Below are 23184 nucleotides of genomic sequence, written 5' to 3' on the forward strand. Positions count from 1 at the left end.
TAGGGTTGGCCTGCTAGTTTTTAAATTTGGGAGTGAAAATATGATAAATTTTTAGTTTTTAAAATATTTTTATTAAATAACAAATTTATCCTTGATAATAATAATAAAATAGTAAATTTTTGAATTTTTGATAATTAACCGATGACAAGCTCTACGTGCACTAAATCTTTGGTGGGAAATAGTCATTTGGCCTTCGGGAATGCAATGCACTTTGGACTGGCATAAGACCTTCGGCCCTAAAAAAACCAAGGGTTGCAACATGTGGACTTATTAAATCACCCCAAATGTTAACAAAATAACAGGCCGATCGATAAATACCCGATGGTTCTAGCGATTCAATTGCAACATGTCATCAACATCCAGCGAACTCTCAAAACAAACGAAGCTTTGTGCTTTCCAAGGGCAAAAATATGGACCCAGAAGCCGCATTAGAGTTGGTAAGAAACGGAGTAACACTTCTCCTTCTCGATGTTCCTCAGTACACGATTGTTGGCATTGACACCCAGGTTCTTTTTAACTTCCCATTCTCATCTGTTTCTCTATCTCCTTGCTTACCAAGTGTAAACCCAAATATCAGTTCTTATTTATTTTTCAGGTGTTCTCTCTCGGCCCTGCTTTCAAGGGCATCAAAATGATTCCTCCTGGAGTTCATTTCGTCTTTTATAGTTCATCTACCAGGTTACTTATTATTTGTACTGTTATTAAGAATCATGGATAGTAAGAACCGATTGAGGTTTCACTGTTCTGCATTTATTCTTGTTAAGATGAATTTTTATGCACATTCATCAGTTTAAATTATGGAAGTGTTTACTTAAACTTCTCATAGTGCACTTATTAGTTATAAACAAGAGGAATACTACATGTATAAATAAATTGGATAAACTTATACGTGGTAGCAACTAATTGAGTGATTTTGAAGTTAGATAAAAAATAAACAATTATATTACCCAATCACAATCACCTCAGTTTGTATAGATAAATTAGTAAAATTTGTTTATACACATAGTTTTGTAGTTTTATTCTATTAACAAATAAAATGTGGAAGATTAATATAAATACAAACATCCTGTACAAACAAAAACAATGTTATATAAGAGATCGACACATAAATACTCAATCAATGATGATGAATGTCCTGGCCATAGGAAAACAATGCCATTGTTTGAAAGATTATTTATGCCTGCTTTGTCCATGTAGCATTACTAATTGTCAAATGATATTACATATTTTGGCTAAATGTGGTAGGCTTCGTGGGTTTAACAGTAAATTAATATATTTTTGAGCGTGGGGTTTGCAACATGCTGGTGGGAGGCCTGTTGCAATGTTTGACTCTTCTATTGCCATAATTAAAGTAAATGTGCTTATGTAAGGAATTTGAATTTTTAAGGTTAAATATTGCTCTTTGTTAATACTGGTTGGACATTAAAGCTTTTATGTATATGTAGTTTGTCCATCAAAATTCATGGCAGTTTTTATCTGAATGTTTCATTCTGATGCAGAGATGGGAAGGAGTTCTCTCCAATTATTGGCTTCTTCATTGATGCTGGCCCCTCAGAGGTGTGATCCAAAATGGTTTCTTAAATTATGTATACATAAAATTTGCTATAGTTTGATGATATTATCAATTTGTTATTTTGGTTGGAGTTCGCCTAGAACAAAATATTTTTTCCTCCCATATTGTTGCTAGCTTAAAGGGATGCCAGATTTACTATTTGTGAAATTGTCACTTGATTTCTATTGTGCCTAGATTTGTGAAATATGTGAAATCAGTTAAAACTTAGTTGTTTGTCAGTTTGATCAAAAGTTTAGAAGCACTGACCTTTCTCATGCATTTTATGTCATAAATACAACAGGTTATTGTTCGTAAGTGGGAACAACAAGAGGAGTGCTTGGTCAAAGTATCTGAAGATGAGGTTTAAATCTTAAATCATTTCAATGAAGCTAGCATATGCTAATATTTGAAATGACATATGCCAAGTATTTTCCTTAGGATAAAAATTTCGCTTGTTAATCTGTATATAGGAGATGCAGCCTTGGGATCTAAAGTTTGAGTACATTTTAGCTCTTCCACTTGGGGGAACATGCTACTATAGTAAATCGGGTTACCATTCCTATCACAAGAGCACACTATGGATTACATTTTTTAACTTGAAGTCCTAGAATATATTGTATTGCTTTGTGTCTTTCTAAATTCGATGGCAAACTTTACTTTGCTATGGCTAAGGGGCAAACCTAAAGTTCTGTTAGAAATCACTAACCTATTCTGTTTTTGATCACTAATGTTTGCAACAGCATTGCATGAAATTTCTTCTTATTTTTACCCCTTTAATTTTTATGTATTTTTGCTTTTCCTTAGAGACTTTTCATGGTTTCGTTTAGTAAAAGGTTTGGAGTTTATAAGAAAGAGGCTTAGGGGTCTAAGAAAATATTCTAGCTAAGTTGAGTAACCATAAAAATTAAAAATTTTCAATGGAGAAATTGCCAAGCTAAGTTGAATTAGGTTTATTCATTGACCCAATTTTTTTAGATATCTAAGTCATGAGAGGTACATGCAAGAACAGTGGAGTATTTCAGGCTTATTTCTTTGTATTTAACCTAGTTAGCACACCCGGGTAAGTCTGTTGATGGACCTCAACCAACCTGAAACTGACTATACAGTGCAAATGTATTCTCTCTAGGCTTTGTAATTTTTTATCTTGGAATTTGTGCTCTTGTAATTTCGCTGTGTTATTTGAATCTTTAGAGTTGGAAATTCAACTCTTAATTTTTTAATAGGTACATTTATAGCCCTTCCCATTTCTGAAGTACTTTTTAGGAGAAATTTAGTTGACCTAAGACTAGCTTGTTGTTAGTGTATTTGTCCATTGAAGATATTCTTATCAAAATTTTAAGCCCTAAACTTTGGATGAATAAATTTTTAAATTAAATAATTATTTTGCTCTTTGGATTTTTTTAAAAAATTTGGTATGTTTGTCTCTCTCCCCCTCTCTCTCTCTTCACATTCTTATTTATGTTAACTTTTAGGAAATGAGATATTGTCAAGCAGTTCGAAGTTTGGAGTTTGACAGGCAGCTTGGTCCGTACACTCTTAGTCGGTATGGAGATTGGAAGCGATTATCTAACTACATTACAAAGAGCACCATTGAGCGGCTTGGTATGTTCTTTTGAACTACGTTCATACTCACAGTCTGGTTGACAAATCTATCAGGATTTCCAGTATTGCTTATGTAAGAAGACTTGATATTTTTAAAAGTTAAAATTTTTATAAAAGTTTTGCCAAATTTTATTCTAAGCCTCTTTCGTATTTTCATTTTTTATCGGCGTTTCTGAACATGCTTCCAACCTTTTTATCTTTTGATTCGGGTTTCAGATTTTTTATGGGATGCAAGTTGTCTTGTGAACCTCTAAAAATTTGTAAAGTTGACACAAGTAAACCCAAAAGATCATTGATGCTGAATCTGTCAACCTTTGTCATTAAGTTTTTCTCCATATAGTAAGTAGAATTTAATCTGGAAGGTAACCCTTAATGCCACATGGGTCTTTGATAAAATAAATGGATGACTGTGTATGGCTCTGGTTTTGCTTGTTTTCTTTACTTTGTTTTGGTGACTTGGCTTTTCCTTTTTCCCTTTGCTTCTTCTTGTTATTGTTTGATGCTAAATTGATTACTCTCTTATGACTATTTCCTTGTCCTGTAATTAGTAGTTACAGAATTGTTTCTTCTTTATTAAGGAAGAAGCAAGAACACTCTTTTTGCAGATGGTACTCCTTAATGGGTTTCATCTAAGATACCTCAATGAACTTCAATACTCTAATTGGATTTTCAGGTTCACTGAGGCTCTACTTATGTTAATCGATATATCATTATATTTATTGAAGTGCTTAGGAAGGATTCGTATCACTTACTCTAGTATTTTGAATGTTTGAGATTACATCTAGTATACAACTAATGCCCTGGAAAATGACACATGCTGAGCAACCCTGACCGTTTAAAATGCTTTACTGTAATGTTCTTAGATATAAGCAATTATGTAAAAAGTGCAGTGTTATTGATTAAACGGCTATGTATGTATGTATGTATGTATGTATGTATAATTTAGATTTATTTTTTGTACATGTTTGAATACTAAGCTGATTTTTGCTCCTTTAGTATTGATTATTTCATGGTGCTATGGATCCATTTTATCAAGTTGCTATTGCTAGCAATATGACATTGATTAAGTAAGCTCTCTAGAACTAGGACTTTTATAGTTTTCTTTCCTTCAAAAAATAAATGCAAAATATTCCTCTGCAGATAGTTCAATTATGCATAAAGTTTATGTTTTCAGTTCATGTAATTTCCAGAACCAATTGGAGGAGAAATAACAGTCACATCTGAGTCTGGATTGGGGAAAAACACTCCAAAAACATCAATGGAGAAAGCTCTGGATGAGCAGTTGAAGACAAGTAAGTTCTCGACAACTGAAGACAAGTCTCAAAAGAAAGGATGTTACTACACATCAATTCCTCGAGTGATTAAGCGCAGAGGAATGCAAGGGAATGAACTTACATCTTTGAATCTTGACAAGGCAAGTATCTATATATATATAAATTTTGAAGAGTACTATACCTGGAGAACACTTTTTAATTTTATCTTATTGTTTATTGCTGTATATATACATTTACTGTCTGTTCAGACACAATTATTGGAGAGCTTACTCATAAAAGAATATGGAGGTTCAGAGGACTCACTTCTTGGGGAGCTGCAATTTGCTTTTATATCATTTCTGGTATGCACAAGGAAAAATAGACATTTTCCCATATTTAATTTTGTCGGATATTTATTACACTGAATAGTATTGCAGATGGGGCAGTCACTTGAAGCATTTCTGCAGTGGAAGTCTTTGGTTAGCCTTTTATTTGGTTGCACTGAAGCTGTAAGTAGTGTTTGTGCCTTTTGTGTGTCTTCCTTTCTTTCTTCAAGAAGCTTATAAGGTTTTGCATGAAAAATTTGTTCAGTTCATAGGCTTTTTAATCTTAATTTTATTTATTTATTTGGAATTTGTTATTTACACTATTTAAAGACTCTAATTTATTTTTTCCTTATTTTCTTTCTTGCAGCCTTTTCATACTAGGAGTCAGCTATTTGTAAAGGTAATCTTACTAATTACTTGGATGTTTCTTGCAACTTGAATAACTGTGTAAACTTGTGGTCATGTGAGAGAAATGTTTGTGGAAACTTGAAAGGCAACTAGATCAACCTTTGTTATCTTGATTTCTAGTTCAATTTGAATGTTTTTTCCAACTTTGTAGGCCCTAGTGTCCTTTGATGGAAAGTTGTACCACTTGTTTAGTAAACAAATGCATTCTTTGATGTGTCAAATTAGTTTTCCTTTTTCTTTTTTAGTTCTTCTTTTGTAGTAATTAAGGATTATATAATAGAAAAAGATAATAGGAGATACGAGGGCATGCCATAAGAAAATGTGAAAATGAATAAACCAAAGATACAAATGAAACACGAGGCCCCATAGAGTCTTATGGAAGCACATGAGCTCCAAATCTAATTAGGTGGCCAAATAGCACAAAGTTGAGGTGAGATCTCAATTTTAGCATCTAGTCCAAAATTTTAGCCTGAACTAAATTACAAATATTTGTAGTAATATCCTGTTGAGAAATGTGATATTGATGGAATGTGCGATTCTTTTGTTTATACCACAAAAAAGTAGACCATGGCAAATAGGGCTAACCGTGAGAGAATATGTCTTAAGTCACTCTTGCATAAGAGATGCAAAGATGTCTATTGAATCAAGAAGAATCAAGTGAAAGTTGGTCAAGCCTATGAATAACTTTGAGAAAAATATTCTATCTCAAAAGAGTGAATTTACATCAATATTTATATGAATTTCTAAATCCTACTTCAGGAAAGAGTATATATACTTTCCTAATTTATAAAGATACAATCACCCTAATTATTTTCTTCCTAATTTAGAGATACAACTCATATACAACTTAACACTCTCCCTCAAGCTGGAGCATACAAATCATATGCACCAAGCTTATTACAAATGAATTCAATACGAGGAATCCTAAGAAACTTAGTAAGGATATCTACAAATTGATCATTGGAGCTGACGTGGTTAGTAGTTATACACCTTGATAAAATCTTTTCTTGAATGAAATGGCAGTCTATTTCTATATGTTTCGTTCTTTCATGGAATACTGGATTAGAAGCAATATGAAGTGCTATCTGGTTATCACAAAGTAGCTTCATCTGTGATATATTTGTAAATCTTAACTCTTGAACCAATTGTTTTAACCATACAAGCTCACAGGTAGCCAATGTCATAGCATGATATTCTGCCTCTGCACTTGATCTTGCCATAACATCTTGCTTTTTACTTTTCCATGAAACCAAGTTACCACCAACAAGAATACAATATCTAGAAGTCGAGCGTCTATCAGATGGAGATCCTGCCTAATCAGCATCAAAATATCCAATAATCTGAGTATGACCTTTATCTTCATAGAGTCCTTTTCCTGGTGCTCTCTTAATATACCTCAGGATTCGAATAGCTGCATCCAAATGAGAATCGCACGGAGATTGGAGAAATTGACTGACAACACTAACTGGAAAAGAGATATTTGGTCTTGTGATAGTCAGATAGTTGAGTTTACCTACTAACCTCCGATATTTCCCAGGGTCTGCAAGTGGCTCCCCTTGTCCTAGCACAAGTCTAGTATTAGGGTTCATAGGAGAATCAATAGGTTTACAATCCAACATCCCTGTCTCCTCCAAAATATCCAATGCATACTTCCTCTGAGAGATAATAATACCTGTCTTAGATTGAGTAACTTCTATCCTAAGAAAGTATTTAAGTGTTCCCAAGTCCTTGGTTTGGAAATGATTAAATAGATGTTGTTTTAATTGGTCAATACCTTCTTGATCATCATTAGTGATAACAATATCGTTGACATAAACAACCAGATAAATGCACTTTCCTCGCAACGTGTGTCTGTAAAATACAGAATGATCCGACTCATATCGAGTCATACCAAATTCTTGAATAACTGTACAAAAGCGTCCAAATCAGACACGTGGAGATTGTTTTAGACTGTATAATGAGCGTCAAAGTTTACAAACCAAATCAGACTCCCTCTGAGCAACAAAACCAGGCGGTTGCACTATATATATCTCCTCCTGAAGCTCACCATGAAGAAAGACATTTTTTATGTGTAACTGAAACAAGGGTTAATGATGAATGATAGCCATAGATAAGAATAACCGAACGGAGGACATCTTGGCCACTGGAGAGAATGTGTCACCATAATCCAAACCATAGACCTAAGTATAACCTTTAGCAATCAACCGGGCCTTGAGACGATCAATAGTACTATTAGGATTAGTCTTGACTGTGTAAACCCAACGACAACCAATAGTGGAGTGACCCGGAGGTAATTTAACCAATTCCTAAGTACCATTATGATGTAACGCAGTCATTTCATCCACTATTGCTTGCCTCTAACTTGGATTAGAAAGAGCCTCACTAACAGATTTAGGAATTGAAATGGAGGATAAAGAGGACACAAAGGCATAATATAGTGAGGATAAACGGTGATAACTAAGAAAGGTATAAATAGGATTACGAGAGGATCTTACAGCTTTACGGATGGTAATAGGAAATTGGTCGTCAGGATGTAGGACCTCAACCGGGCTAGATGCAGCAGCAGGAAATGAGTCAACAGGAGCCATTGGAGCAATAGAAGTGATATTAGTACCTGCAGGAGAGTCAACAATCGGGGAAACAGGTTCTAAATCTTGTGTGAGTGTAGATTGTGGGATGATTGCCGAATGTACATCGAAAGTACGAATAAAAGTAGGTAATGGAAGACTCTCAGTGACAGGAGATTGGGTTTTAGATGAAGAGAAGGAGAGGACTCGAAGAAAGTAACATTAGTGGATATAAAGTAACGACATGTCGTAGGAGAGTAACATTTGTAACCTTTCTGGAGACGAGAGTAACCAAGATATATACATTTGATAGACCGAGCAGATAGTTTATCAAGACCTAGGGAAAGGTTATGTACAAAACATGTGCAACTAAAGACATGTGAAGGAATAGTGTATAAAGGGCTAGTAGGGAAGAGAATTGAATGCGAAATCTGATTTTGCAATACTGAGGAGGGCATCCGATTAATGAGATAGCAAGCAGTGAGAATTGCATCAACCTAAAAATGTATAGGAGCATGTGAATGTAGTAATAATGTATGAGCTGTTTCAATAAGGTGTCTATTTTTGCACACAACAACCCCATTTTGTTGCGGGGTATAAGCACAAGAAGACTGATGAAGAATCCCTTGAGAAAACATGAAATTTGTGGAAGACGTAGAAAAATATTCACTCGCATTATCACTACGTAATGTGCGTATAGAAGAATTAAATTATGTTTTAACTTCGACACAAAATGATTGAAAATGAGAAAATAACTCAGACCGACTTTTCATTAAAAATATCTACGTGCAATGCGAATAATCATCAATGAATGTCACAAAATATTAAAAATTTAAAGTAGACTTGACTCGATAAGGACCCCACACATCGGAGTGAACTAACTCAAAATGAGATGAAACTTGATTATTGACACGCCTTGGGAAGGAACTACAAGACTGCTTCCCAAGTTGACAAGACTCACACTCAAGAGATGACAAACTGGATAAACGAGGGACTATCTTTTGAAGCTTGGAGAAACTAGGATGCCCCAAACGATTGTGGAGAAGAGTTGGAGACTCAATAGCAATGCAAGCAACGGAAGAAGGAAGGGACAAGTGATAAAGCCCTTATGACTCACGTTCTGTGCCAATCGTCTTGCCCGAACTTCGATCCTGTATAACAAAGATATCATTAGTAAATGTAACGGAACAATTCAAGGCTCGTGTTAATTTACTCACTAAAACAAGATTAAATAGGCAATTAGGAAGATAAAGAACAGAATCTAAAGATAGATTGGGTAATGGATTAGCATGTCCTACGACTTTAACTATAGATTTTGTGCCATCCGCTAGTGTGACAGAAGAAAAGGATTTGGAATGATTAAAATGTGAAAATAAACTAGAGTTACCAGAAATATGATCCGAGGCACCTAAATTTAGGACCCAAGGCAACAGAGGATTGAGATGACTGTTTTGTTGCCTGGTACTGAAGGTATTCTTCGTAATCAGCTCCAGTGAGAGTAACTGACTGAGGAATTGGTTGAAGCTGTCTTGTTGAAATTTCTAGATGATGATCAAGAGGAGCTAATTGAAGGACTGATTGTGCAACATTGACATTGTGTGTAAGTCTCCCATGTCGCTTATAACATTTTTCTTGAATATGTCCCTATCTATTATAGTAACTGCATCTTGGACAACCGCCTTTACTCCCACGGTCACTTGACTCTTTAGAGTGGTTTGGAGATCGCAAGACTAGTGCAGCAGAGTCTGTAGTTGTGGGTCCTGCGGTAGAGGAAACTCTGAGCAGACCAGCAAATACATCATCTAATGTTGGAATGGTTGCACTTCCTAGGATTTGATCTCTAATAGGAGCAAGGTCTGGATTGATTGCAGTGAGAGTCAAGACCATAAAGAACTTGTCACGTTGTGCCAAATCCTCAGCTACACTCTTGCCGACAGGCAGAATAGCATTAAATTCAACTTTTAAAGAGGACATCTGCCTCAGGAAGTCTGGTATACTCATATCTTGTTGTTTTAGATTAACCATACTAAAGACAACCGAATATAACCTTTAAATATCATTAGTGTAAAGCAATTTGGCTTGATTCCAAATATCAACACATGTTCTATAAGCTTTGTAAATAGGGTATAGAGATGGATCAATAGATTGCCATAACAGACTACACAATAATGCATCAGTTTTGACCCAACTAGCCTTATCAATATCAGTTTCTTTTAAATCAGTAGCTTGAACGGTCAAATGGTCTTCTAAACCTTGTCCTGTGAACCATAACTCTATAGATTCAGCCCATGAAGTATAATTAACACTTCCTAATAACTTTTCAGTAGTAATAATAGGAAGGGAGAGAAATGGAGTAAATGCATCTGATTTCGAAAATCCTTCACTGGCAATTAATAAAAAATAGCAAATTCAACACTATTTGACTTTTCCGGCAACGACGACGGCGACGAACAACAAAGAGACTATGAGGTGATTACTCGTTAGAATCTTTCGAGTTCAACAGTGCCAGTGGTATAGTCTAACGCGTGTCGAAAAAGCAGATCGGAGATGACGATCCGAGACAGAAACAACTGACGCGTGACGCCGATTCCGATGATCGATGACGATGAAGTCACCACAGACTGACTCACCGGCGTCTTATGCACGCTCGCCGAAGAAGTAGATCGGCGATGGAGGTATCCAGAAGTCTGATCGACACGTGATGGTGCGTGTATCGGCGGATGGTGGCTCTCTTTTCAGGGGATTGTCAATGAAGTCATTCCGATCACAATAGTATAGACATGACCATCGAAGAATGACAGAAGCACGGTGGTAAAAAAAGAACGCCTAAAAATGATGTAAACTTGTCGAAAAATAAATCAAGATTATCGAAAAAAATTTTTAGAACCCTAATATTGGCTCTGATAACCATGTGAATAACTTTGAGAAAAATATTCTATCTTAAAAGAGTGAATTTATATCAATATTTATATGAATTTCTAAATCCTGCTTTAGGAAGAGTATATGTACTTTCCTAGTTTACAAATATACAATCACTTTAATTATGTTCTTCCTAATTTAGAGATACAACTCATATACAACTTAACAAAGCCATAAGAGTCTTAGCTTTTACTTCCTCTTAAATAGAAAAAGAGAAGACATATTTAATGCCTGGGCGTGTGAATGATGCAACGGTTGCTTTAGTTCCTAAGATGGAGTGTCTAAAGAGCATGGGTGACTTGAGACCAATTTTGTATTGTAATGTGTTTTACAAGTGCATTTCTAAGGTAATTGTAAATCGATTTAAAACTATTATTCCTCATGTCATAAGGGGTTTTCAGTTATCGTTTTTCCCAAACAAACCTTGGGGGTTCTTCATCTCAAAGGGCCTTAAAGGTTGATATTCTCAAAAATTTGGATACCATGAGTTGGGACTTCATCTATTGGGGTTGTAGACTATTGTCATTTTTGATCTCATGGTTTAGTGGATTGAAATGTGTATGACTTTTCACATTTCTCTTGCTTTGAACGACAGTTTCATGGTTGCTTCTCGTCATCTAGAGGAGTCTGACAGAGGGATCCTTTTATCCACTTTTCTTTTTGTCTTGGCTATGGAGGGATTGAGTAGTATTTTATGGGAAGCTTTTTAGGTTCATGGGTTTCAATACCATTGAAGATGTAAGTAGAAAACCATTACCCATTTTTATTTTTTGGATGATTTGATGGTTTTTTGTCGTGTTTATGCTTTTTTAGTTGGAATTCCCCTAGATAATTGTGCCTAGTTCTTAGTTTAATTACAAATTTATAGAAGAGTCATTTTTTTCAAGGGTTATTGATGAGAGTCGAGTGCAGTTGCAGTCTCTCTTGGGTTTCCAATGGGTATATTATCGATCGGGTACTTGGGGGTGGCATCTATCACTACTCGAATTAAGTATTCTGATTGTACGCCATTTGTTTGAGTGGATACTTTCTATGATCTAGTTGTGGACCTTGACCTTGTTGACTTATGTTAGTCAACTTCAACTGATCAAGTCAATGTGTTTTTCTATTCAGGTCTACTAGTCCTTCGTGTATTTCTTACTAGTAGCTATTATAAAAAAGATTAGTATTGTTGACAATTTTTCCATTTGAAAGGCACTTCTTTGTCTCATTCAAGAGCAAAGGTAGTTTGGGCTTCTTTCTGGTATTCATTGTAGGAGGGAGGTATGAGGATCATCCAGGTTCAAGATTGGAATTGGGCGACTATCCTTAAGCATCTCTAGAGACTTCTTACGAATCACACTTTTATTTGGTCATTTTGGGTTCATTGGTTCTCTCTTCGAAATTGCTCTATCTAGCATATCTGAGTTACTTATGGGGCTATATGGTCCTGGAGAAAGATTTTTCTCTAGCAAGATTGGTGTTGGGTCTTATTATCACATGCATTGGTGATAGGCGAGATATCTCTCTATGGCAGGATCATTGGTTGCCCTAGGGGTCTTTCTGTGACTTGTTTTCATTCACGATTCTATCTTCTGCGGTGTTACCTTAGGAGGCCAAGGTATTGGATATCATTCAGGATGGCTCATGGTTTTTTCCATTGGATACTTTGGATATTCAGCATATTTGTAACTTGATTATGATATGTCTGTGGGTTGGAGTTATTGATCATTTTGTCTTGAAAGGCCATTCTTTAAGAAAATTCTCTATTGACTTTACTTGGGATGTGTTTCACAATCGACTAGACATGAATTCTATTCATCATCTCCTGTGATTTTTCGACGCATGTTCCTCACCACTCAGTTATTCTCTGGTCCGCTTCCTTCAGCTGTTTACATACCATGGACTGTGTTCAGGCTCATGGCGTTCTTGCCTCTTCTAGAGTGTTTTGTGTATATCAACTGTCATAACTCATGAGCATCTTTTCTTTGGCTGTGCCTTCTCTTTTTCTGTTGGGGGGAGGTCAAAGCTAAGACTTATGGCTTGGCTGACTTTCACTTGGCTCTTCCTGATTCAGTGGGCATCTTTGTATCTCCAGTGCAAGAGGGACTTCACAAATTGCCTTTTGGTACATGTGAATGTCTTAAGGTGTCTTGAGGTGACATCATTGCCTTTCTTGTTAGTTGAAGAGGAAGCTTTAGTTGTTACTCTTTCCACACGTTTTAGCTGTCTATATTATGTTCCATTGATAAATTTGATATATACACCTTAAGACATTCACAAATTGAGCGCTTTTTTTTTTTATTTGTATTTAACTGATATTTGGTGTTCATGATTTGTTCTTATGGTTATTTAACATGTGTTGTACTGGTCACAGTTCATTAAGGTCATATACTATCAACTGAAATATGGACTTCAGAAAGATCATAGCGGTACCCAGACTGGAGCATCAGCACTATTAGATGATTCATGGTTATCTGCAGATAGTTTTCTACATCGTCTTTGCAAGGTAATGATCTTAGATTATTTGTTCTGCTCGTCATTTGCCACTTGAATTCTGATCTTTACCATTTATATATTAGTTATGCATTGTGTTACTTAACTTATTTTTCCATTCAGTGAACTTGTTATTTAAAGTGAAAAAGCAACCGTGAATCTTTGGTACATTGGATGTGATATTGATCAATGAAAATACAGGATTTCTTTTCATTACTGCAAGAAGCTTCTGTTGTTGATGGAGATCTTTTGTCATGGGTAAGTTCTCTAAGCTTGGCTCTATCTGTCACTATATTTTCTGCCAAAGATGGAAATGGAGTCTCCGATGCTCTCTCATACTCTCTTCAGATGCTGTTGCCAATTGTCCAAGATCTTGAGAACTCAGATTTATGTGCCATTCAGCATAAGATGAAAATGAGAATATTTTATTTTCATTAATTTTGTGTTTTATATATTTCTTATGTGAAGTTGATGAATGTATATTGTGACCTGACTATGTTAGGTGAAAATCTAAATTCAGTTTTTCTGCCTGTATAGACAAGGAAATTCAGAGAGCTGCTGGAGAGCAGTCTAGGGTGGGAATTTCAGCAGAGCAGTGCAGTTGATGGTATATATTTCGAGGAAAATGATGAGGTTAATATCTTGATTTATTAAGTTTTGACAGATTTCTTCTCTCTTTCTCTCTATCACACATACACACATCTGTGCACATAAACATACAGGGAGAGGCTTACTCAGTTTTGAACATGTGCAGTATGCTCCTGTTGTAGAGATTTTCGACGACTCAAGTTATAATGAAACCACTTCAGCTTAGACACCAGCGGCAGCGTTACTTTCTTTCCCAACGGGGGATGAAAAGAAACAGCTTAACCAGAAAAAAGGAACAATGTCAGTGGAATCACTTCCAGCTTCTCATTCTGCCTTGACACAAGTTAATGATACATTCTCTTGTAACATAGCAATGGTAGAGGGAACAGTCTCAGAATGTGAATGTAAATTTATCAGGCTAGCTGAATTTCAGTGGCTGAGGGGTCTGCAGAATGTAATGAGAGGAGATTTTTATAGCATTTGTTTGTAAATCATGTGACTTTTTCTATGTTAATTTGTGTTTTTCCATAAATTAAGCCTTACAATTATACATGGTTTTGACAAGAGTAATACTACTTGGTTAAATAAATTATACAAATTTGTTTATTCAAATTGAAGTGATAATATTTGATTAAATGATTTTGAAGCGAAAGAAAAAGTATACATTGTTATTTGATGCGAGTGATTTGGTCTCATAAGAGTGGTGTTTCACTTCGATTAGGTTTTTCCTATAAAAAAGAAAAAAGAAAGTAGGCATGGTTTGTCCTTTCAAGTTTTGTTCTCCAATACGGAACTAGGAACGAAAAATTTCTGAAGTACGAATGATATTAGTACTCTCACCAAATGGAGAACGGTGATTCGGATAAATGGACTAAACCTATAGAAGACGAGGTGTTGGTATGAAACAATGGCGAGGAGGCTTTGTTCCCGCCTTTCCAACTTTTCGTCTTTCTTTGGAAACCATTCCCTTCAAAAATACCCTTTGCAACCCTCTTTAAGATTTTACTCTCTTTCTCTCTCAGCTGTTAGCAGGTCCAGGAATCATACCCTTGGTGGGTTGTCCTTTAGTTTTCAAGGTTAGCTTCCACCTTTTTGATATTTCAATTTGTAATCCAAAATTTAATGTTTGTTATTTACTTGTCTACCATTATGTATGTAAATAATCGATTGACAACTAGCTGGGTATCTATTTTAATGGAAGTGTTTAGTATTTGCAGTCGATGTACTCGTAGAAAGTCCTCAATGAATGCATAAATAAGTTCATGTATCATCTTCGTTTTATTCTTATGGATTTTTAGTTAGCTTTTATAGGAAGAAAGGGGGATTTTGGTAGTTTTCTGATTGTTTAATCTGTGGTTCGGACTAGACTTTGGAGCAATGTTGTTTCTGTTCAACCTATATTAATATTTTGATCGTTCTGTAGTGTGGCGGTCATATGCTCGAGGTGGACGTAACCATTATGATCTCTTTGGTGGTAGGAAACCCGGTGACAAGGACTTTAGGAAAGCCTGGAAGAAACAGATGGATGAAGATGAGTGTCTATGGACAGGAAGTGAAGATGAAAGCAATTCGGAGAAGGGTCAAAGTCGTCTTGAAAAAGAAATCAAGGAAGTAAGACGGAAGGCGAAGGAGCACTCAGACTTAATCGATGCTGATGACAGTGATGAATTGTATAGTGTTTGGTCAGGAAGTGACGAGGAGAAGACTCTGTGGACTGGCAGCGAAGAAGATGATGATAATGATATACCAACTGAACCCTATCCAAGTGAAGCTAGTGATAAGTATATTGATAAATTGTTTGAATTTGATGAGAAACCTAAATATCGAACCATCTCAGAGCTTTTGAAAGCTGAAAATGAGCCAGAAGAGCTGTCTCCTGGAAAGCAAGCTAGGAAGCTTGCAGTTGAGAATGCATTGAAAAAATTGAAGAAGGGGCCAGATGGGCGCTATATAAATGTCTGGGAAGTCATGAGTGATATAGATATACTTATAGGGGCATTTGAAAACATTGTCTCGGGACCAGAATATGAGGAGCTTAGACAGGGAGGGCCTAAGAAATTGAATATGGAGTTTTTCAAGGACATACAAGCGCGCATGAGAGATCCAAATTATAAGTTCTCATCTGAGATAAAATTGAAACCAAAGAGCAAACTGGTTTCAAGAAAGAAATGGCAGAAGGCACAATCAAGACGAAGGAAAGCACAAAAGCGCTGAGTTGTTATCCTTACTTTTTATGTCAACCCAGGTCAGTATTGTAGTTCTTTCATATCAAAAACAAGTTATATTCTTTCTGTCTTCATTTTTGCATGATAAATTAAAACACATTACTTTTGTGTGATGTTTTCACAGGGTTTTATGTAGGTCATAATTCTTATATGTTGTTTGTCTTCAAGATATTGGCTTCCAGTGACATAATTATTTAGGCTTGCTCTCCAATGTTGATATCTTTGAGTAGAATATCACCTTTTGTTTGTTGAATTTTTCATGTTTCATGCTTTTTACCTACCTTTCATTATTGTTAGCATTTAAGTTCCATGGCAAAAGAAGTTTATTGAGCACAAATTAACAGTAAGCAGAACTGAGAAGCTACATTTTGTCTTAATCTAAACAAAATCTAGTGGAAGGCTGCCTGCTTGCCTTCTTTTCATAACACCAAATTGCTTTTCAACAAAACTATTCTTGTCTGCTCAGTAGTAAGAGAATGGTGATGAACTGAAGCCAAAATCATTATAGGGAGGAATTAAGAAAGTTTGATAATTCATCATTTGGGGCTGAGACATGTGGTCGGGATTGCCTGTCATACTGTTGTCTAGATCCATTATCTAGGGAGATCGATGGTTAAAGTAGTAGTGAGTCTGTATGTTGTTCATAGGCATGGATGAGGGATGTTCAAATTCATAAACAGGCTTCCTTGCAGAAAGCTCTTGAAAACCACTGAAATTATGGTCTCCTAAACCAACAAAGTTTATACCATTGCCATGAACAGGTGCAGGAGCCATCATGGACCTCATTTGATTTTCCATGGCAAGTCTGTCTTCACAGTCTTTCATATAATTATCTTCCACCTTGGCTTCTGCCATCTGATTGTGATCAATCCCATCATTCATAGCTTTAATTTCGATATTCTGATTAATATAGTTATCTGGAGTCCGCAAGTCTTGTACATTATTTCCTAACGAGGGATTCATTTTTCTAGTTTCGATGGCATCAAGGCCATTGATAATGCCCTTTTCATCTCTGCTGAAATTCAATCGTCCTTGGTTTGGTAAACACCTGCACACAAACATGTTATCAATCGTCCTTGATAGGGCTTCAAAGGCCAAAGCTCTGCAGGTTTACCAGATCTTACTAACTTCCTGATTAAAGTAGCGGTCTACCCTGCCTGAAACCATCACCAGAGGGTGTTCCGCATCTATGTTGAATGAGTAAACACCTGCACACAAAGTCGAATCCAAAAGGAAACAAAAAATCATGTGTTATGTTGATATTTGGTAAAAAAAATCCAAAAGAAATTATTTGCAGAGCTTTTAGCATTGAATCATTGATAACAAATGATACATATTGAGAAATGTCAAAATAAAAAGAACTAGAAACAGATGAAAAGGGTCAAAGTGCCTCTAATTTTCTGGAGAAGTTTCCTCACTTTGGCACCCTTGGCAATAGGGCTGGATTTGAGTAGAGTCGAACTTGTGCTTATTTGAGTTCGAGCTCGATTTGATTTGCATGAAATTGAACTCAAGCTCGCTTCAATTAAGCTCAAGCTCGACTCATTTTAAAAAAGTCAAACTCGAGTTTGATTCAAGTTCATACTTTTAACTAGTTTGTTATTAAAATGACGTCGTTTTAATATATTGATTAAAATAATATCGTTTTATATCAAAATTTTTAGCTCTATGCGCTTAACGAGCTAAACACTTCAAAACTCATACTTGAAAATATTGAAGTTTCAGATTCGAGTTCAAGCTCGTTCTAACTGAGTTAAAGCTCAAACTCGAGTTCGGTTTAAATCTAGCCTTACTTGACAATTAATATGTACTTCAATAACACAAGTCTATAAAAGCAAATCCATCGCAAAGTAAACAAATTTAATAATTTGAGATACCTGTACGAGGTAAGAAAAGAACTCTCTCCATGGCCACTCAAGCTCAGGGTGTAATCAAGACTTTTGCTGAGGGGTTTCCGTGCCTCCATCATTGTTTTCTAAGCAATACATATTTTACTTTATAGTCACACTCAATTAAATATTAAATTTATACAAAAAAAAAATGATGAACATGTTAAATCTGAAATGCCGAAATATATCTAAGGCATGAAACATATTAAAACCCAAACACATAAAATCTCAATGAAGTTGGGATTCACAAAGTATATCCCAGATAGCTTGGAAGCATGAATGATTCTCAAGAGTGACATTTCTTGTTTTCATTTTGTAGTTAATTAAAGTTCAAATAACAATGATCATGCTTCAGTTCTATTTTAGAGTTTTATGTATAGTGATAGAGTAATACTATATGTACTTATTTTTTGGTACACAAATATATACATATGATATATTATCGTATGATTATGTGTTATTCTGTCTTTAATTCAAAATCACTTAATCATTTAATGACACATATCAAATGTATATCTATTTACGTATATAAAATAGACATACATAATTTTTTTAGGAATTGACAAGTCTAAACCAAATAAGATGAAAAAATAATAGGATGTAAATTTTTTTATGGAAGCATTTGTGTTATACCAAACGCTAAGTTTGAGTTTGTGTTAAAACTTTAAACGGCAATTCATGGTGTTTCATTGAGCTACATTTTAACAAAAAAAAATCATAGGCAATTATATTATGCAGAGTCAAACATAATTTGCTTCCTTCCTAGAATTATTAACAAAGTCATTTGACCATTCAACTTATAATAAAATTCAAAAAAGGGTATCACCTACATCCAACACAGCCTTATTCATCATTATGTTAAGTGCTCAATCAATATGCCGTAAACCATGTGCTCCTTTCAATAAGTTGTCCAATTGCACTCTTATTAAGGTTCATGTATATTTGTTCACAGCAAGAAAAAACATCCAGTACAAAAGTTTTTCATTCATAGAATCCTAGGAAAAAAGACTTATTCGCACCGAACATTTGGTCGGATCTTAAACTCACACTTGTTAAATTTTGAAAACTGAAATATCTATCTTTTTTTGGATTAAAGGTAAAAACATCAATTAAAACCTTAAAATTTTAAAATTTTATAAAGTAATTAAAATTTTATCTTATTCCCCACCCCCCCTTTTACCCGTAGTTTAAAAAACTAATATTTATTTCTAATCTTAACTTTTTCAATTTGGAAAACTTACATTTTTTTCTTCTAAGATTTATTTTTCTAGCCACCATCTCCGGTCATTATCTTCAACCCAACGTCTGTCCCTCCCATTGGCGCTTTCTCTCATTCTTGAATTGTTAGTCTCTCTTTATTAGCGTTTGGTCATTTGGTTTTGTTTGTCTTACTTTTTGTTTGTTTGGTTTTGTTTCATTTGTTGGCGTTTGGTCGTCTAGTTTGAAATCCATTTGGTTGACCAAAGTTACATGTTGGTCGTTTGGTTGTTTCATTTGTTTGGTGCTGTGCGAAATCTATGCATCTTGAATGAAATCAATGCTCGAACAAAACCAATCGATGGATGATTGGAAGACGACGAATGTGAGAGAGCAAAGTTAGATGAACGTGAGAGAGAATGAAGCCAGACAATCGGATTTTAAATGACAGACGAATCAAGAGTGAGATAGAGCATCAACGGGAGGGAGAGAGGTTGGCTTGAAGACGACAGCTAGAGACAGTGATTGGAAAAGTAAGAAAAGTAAATAAACCTTAGGGGAGAACATGTAATTTGAAAAATTAAGGAGGAAAATGAGGTAAAATTTTAATTTCTTTATATATTTTTCTTAAATAATATTTTTATCTTTAATCCTAATAAAAAATTTTAATAGAAAAGTTGATGTTTGGGTTTTCGAATAAAGGATAATCAATCAGTGAAATTTCATCATAATTCATAGGCACAAAAACTGCAATTATGACCAACATTTCCTCATTAATTCCAAAACACTGGACCATTCAAGATGCTCTAACAAGAAATTGTTACAGAAAAATAAAAATTTTACCTGGAAGCTGTAACTAGAAGCAATAGAGAACTAAGAAGCAGCTTATCAAATGAGTAATGAGGGAGAATAAGTGAAGAACGGGATTGCAACTTGGGTCTGAAAATTCTTGGAGGCGACAGCATGGTTCTGGAAATTGAGTTTTTGGGCTGTTTATACCTTAAAAAAAATAAAAACTTAGTAAGAAAACAAATTAAGGTGGGCTTGCATTAAAAATGTCAAAAAAAATTGGAGTTTAAGGGTGGGCATAGGCATACCCTAAAATGGCCCAATTCCATCCCTCCTCAAGCTCAAGCTACCCTTTAAGGGCTTGCGCATGCTGATGCAAGAGACTGTATCTTTTATTTTTCAACTTACTATTCTTCAGTCAAAATCAACAAATTATCTTTATACTTGGTTCAATTTATGGAGAATCTTTTTACAAGTTACTATCATATACCAAGCTGAAGGTTAAACAGCAAACTCTTAAAGTCCTTAATTTTAGTTCATGCAGTTATGAGTGAAAGAGCATTCATGTGAAGAAGCTTGAGAAACACTACTAACAAATTTTTTATAGATATCATGATCTCTACTGACATTTTCATGCAACTCTTTTTACATTTTGAAAATCTATTGAGTTTGTTTTTTTTTTTTAATTGACCTTTTTGATGCAAACTTTACCTTGTTTTTATATAATAGAATTAAATTTTGGATGTAATTCTAATAATCTGATCCTTAATGTTACCATATAATAGAATTAATAAGCATATCCTTAATGCACTCTATATATTCATAAATCATAGAAGAGTAACAAAATCACATATACTGGCTATAAATGTTCCAGCCCACATTGATGTCCCTATGATACTATTGCAAATGAGTCTAAGACATGCCAGAAACAAGATAGACCAATCAATTTTAAAGATAAAAATCCATGAAAAAGGAAAAAAAAATGCAAACAATCGAGCTGTCTAAATTAAGGAGGTTGGTACTTATGAAGAGACCATTGACATAATTGCTGGTAAACTCTAGAAGAGGTTAAGTACCTACAAAATAATAAAGAGATCTTAATAAGTTATGTCATGGTAGGACAAAAACAAAATCGAAAGGAAATACTTGTTGACAATATATTTAAATATAACGTAACGCTTAATATTATGAATGAAAGTGAGAATCTCGAACCTAAAATTGTTGAAGAATGTTGTAATAGAATGGTTAACCAAAATGGAAAGATGCAATCATGACATAATTAAACTCACTTGCAAAACGTGAGGTTTTTTTTACCTGTATTCTAAACATGTGAAGATGCAAAACTTGTAAAGTTCAAATGGGTCTTTGTACAAAAAATAAATGAGAAAAATGAAACTAGATATTAAACACAACTTTAGCACAAGGTTTTCTCAAAGAACCGATATTGATTATGAAGAAATATATTCTCTAGTCGTGGATGCAATTACATTTCAATATCTTATTAATCTAATAGTTTAAGAAAAATCTTTATATACGTCTAATAGATGTTGTTATAACCTATTTTTATGGATAGTTTGATAACGACATCTATATAAAAATCCTTGAAGGATTTCAAGTGTCTCAAACTTCTGACCAAGTTTTTCAAAAACCTATTCAATTAAATTATAAAAATCTTTGTATTTATTAAAATAATTTAGACGTATATAGTATAAGTGTCTTGGTGATTATTTAATGAAACAAGGTTATCAAATCAATCAAATATGTTGGTGTTTTTATTTTATAAAGAAATATGAATTAAATTTTATTATCATTGTTGTTTATGTTGATGATTCGAACCTTATTGAAAGTCTTGAAGAACTCTCAAAAGTAGTCAGATTTATTAAAATGAAAGATCTTGGAAAAACAAAGTTGTGCATTTGCTTGCAAATTGAACATTTGGTGAATAGAATTCATTTTTATCAATTATATATAAAAAAAAAAGTCTTAAAACAAGTTTGCATGGATAAAGCTCACCCATTGAGTACCCTAGTGATTCTTCGAACATTTGATTTGAATAAAGATCATGAGGATAACGAAAAACTATTTGGTCTTCAAGTATCATATATCAATACAAGCGGACATTAATGTATCTTGTTAATAATACACAACCTGATATAACATTTGCTATTAATTACTTATTAGTAAGATATAGTTCTTCCCCAACACCGGAGACATTGGAATGAAGTTAAGCAATATTTAGATATCACTGCAACACAATTAATGAGTTTGTTTTATTTAAATAAATCTAGAACTCAACTAATTGGTTATACAGATGTAAATATTTATGTTATCGGTATAAAACTCGATCTCAAACATGTTATTTATTCACATATGGTACAACAACTATATCATAGATGTCTAAAAAACAAACATAACCATTGCTTCATCAAATCATGCAGAAAAACTAAAATCTCATAAGGCAAAATGAGAATATGTTTGGCTAAGATTTATGACTCGAAATTTTATGAGAAACTTCAAAATGAGAACATGTAGTCTACCTTCAGAGAAAGATACTCAAACCTTATTTTATGAAGACAACATTGCATGCATGACACAACTAAAAGGGGGATATATAAACGAAGATTGAACAAAACACATTCAACCAAAAATTTTTTCATGCATGATCTTCAAAAGAATGGTGATATTGAAGTTTCGCAATTTTGTTCCAAGTGATTATTTGACATACTTACTTACCAAGGTATTGCCTTATGCAACATATGAAAAATTTATAAGGAACCATATGAGAGTTATGAAAATAATAGATATCTTTAATCTCCCAACTCTTGGTATCTCATAACCTTCATCTTTTTGCATTTCATGTCATTCAACCTTTTACATTCAATAACTTCGTTGTTATAGTGGTAATTTATTTCCCTTATTATGAATTTAATTTACCATTAAATCTCTGATATCTCAAAAGTTTTCGTAACCCTATAAAGAAAGGGTAATTGTAACATAAAAAAATAAAACAAAAATTTTCACATATTTTCTTTCTTATATTCATTCCTGGTGCATCTCCTTCCTATGTTCTTCTTATTCTATTGATATATTATTATCAAATTTAAAACAGTTTAAAGTAATTATTTGAAATTTCATATTATAATAGGAGTTTAATTTGAAGAGTTCAATTAGTCATATTGAATGGATGAATGCAGATGGACGATTACATTGTTCATTACTTCTTCATATGCCCATGAAGGTATCAGAATGGTGTTAAAATATTACACAATTTGAAGAATTTCATAATGAATATGTATATGCATGCCTTGACACATGCCGATTTTCAAAATAATTACAAACCCCCAATATAATTAATTCTATAAACTAATAGCTAATACCTGTTAGCATATCTCCA

General features: G+C 34.2%; 2 protein-coding genes across 4 annotated transcripts; both read left to right on the forward strand.

Moving 5' to 3' along the window:
* The first annotated feature begins 325 nt into the window (after positions 1-325).
* LOC123198249 (protein AAR2 homolog) lies at positions 326-14279 on the forward strand. 2 transcript variants are annotated; one of them, XM_044612919.1, is made up of 13 exons: positions 326-506; positions 596-678; positions 1500-1557; positions 1854-1913; positions 3025-3154; positions 4345-4568; positions 4677-4769; positions 4845-4916; positions 5101-5133; positions 12984-13115; positions 13304-13360; positions 13640-13735; positions 13857-14279. In XM_044612919.1, the coding sequence occupies exons 1-13, from the start codon at positions 411-413 to the stop codon at positions 13914-13916; spliced, it is 1194 nt and encodes a 397-aa protein (XP_044468854.1). In that variant the 5' UTR covers positions 326-410; the 3' UTR covers positions 13917-14279. The 2 variants fall into 2 exon arrangements, with proteins under 2 accessions (XP_044468854.1, XP_044468855.1); XM_044612920.1 differs by lacking the exon at positions 13304-13360.
* Positions 14280-14449: 170 nt separating this feature from the next.
* LOC123197384 lies at positions 14450-16168 on the forward strand. 2 transcript variants are annotated; one of them, XM_044611654.1, is made up of 3 exons: positions 14450-14766; positions 15114-15935; positions 16040-16168. In XM_044611654.1, exons 1-2 carry the CDS (start codon positions 14598-14600, stop codon positions 15902-15904), a joined length of 960 nt encoding a protein of 319 aa, XP_044467589.1. In that variant the 5' UTR covers positions 14450-14597; the 3' UTR covers positions 15905-15935; positions 16040-16168. The 2 variants fall into 2 exon arrangements, with proteins under 2 accessions (XP_044467589.1, XP_044467588.1); XM_044611653.1 differs by having other exon boundaries at positions 14451-14766; positions 15114-16168.
* The last annotated feature ends 7016 nt before the right edge of the window (positions 16169-23184 follow it).

This window comes from Mangifera indica, chromosome 15 (genome assembly GCF_011075055.1).
Source record: "Mangifera indica cultivar Alphonso chromosome 15, CATAS_Mindica_2.1, whole genome shotgun sequence".
In the NCBI taxonomy this organism is placed as follows: domain Eukaryota; kingdom Viridiplantae; phylum Streptophyta; class Magnoliopsida; order Sapindales; family Anacardiaceae; genus Mangifera; species Mangifera indica.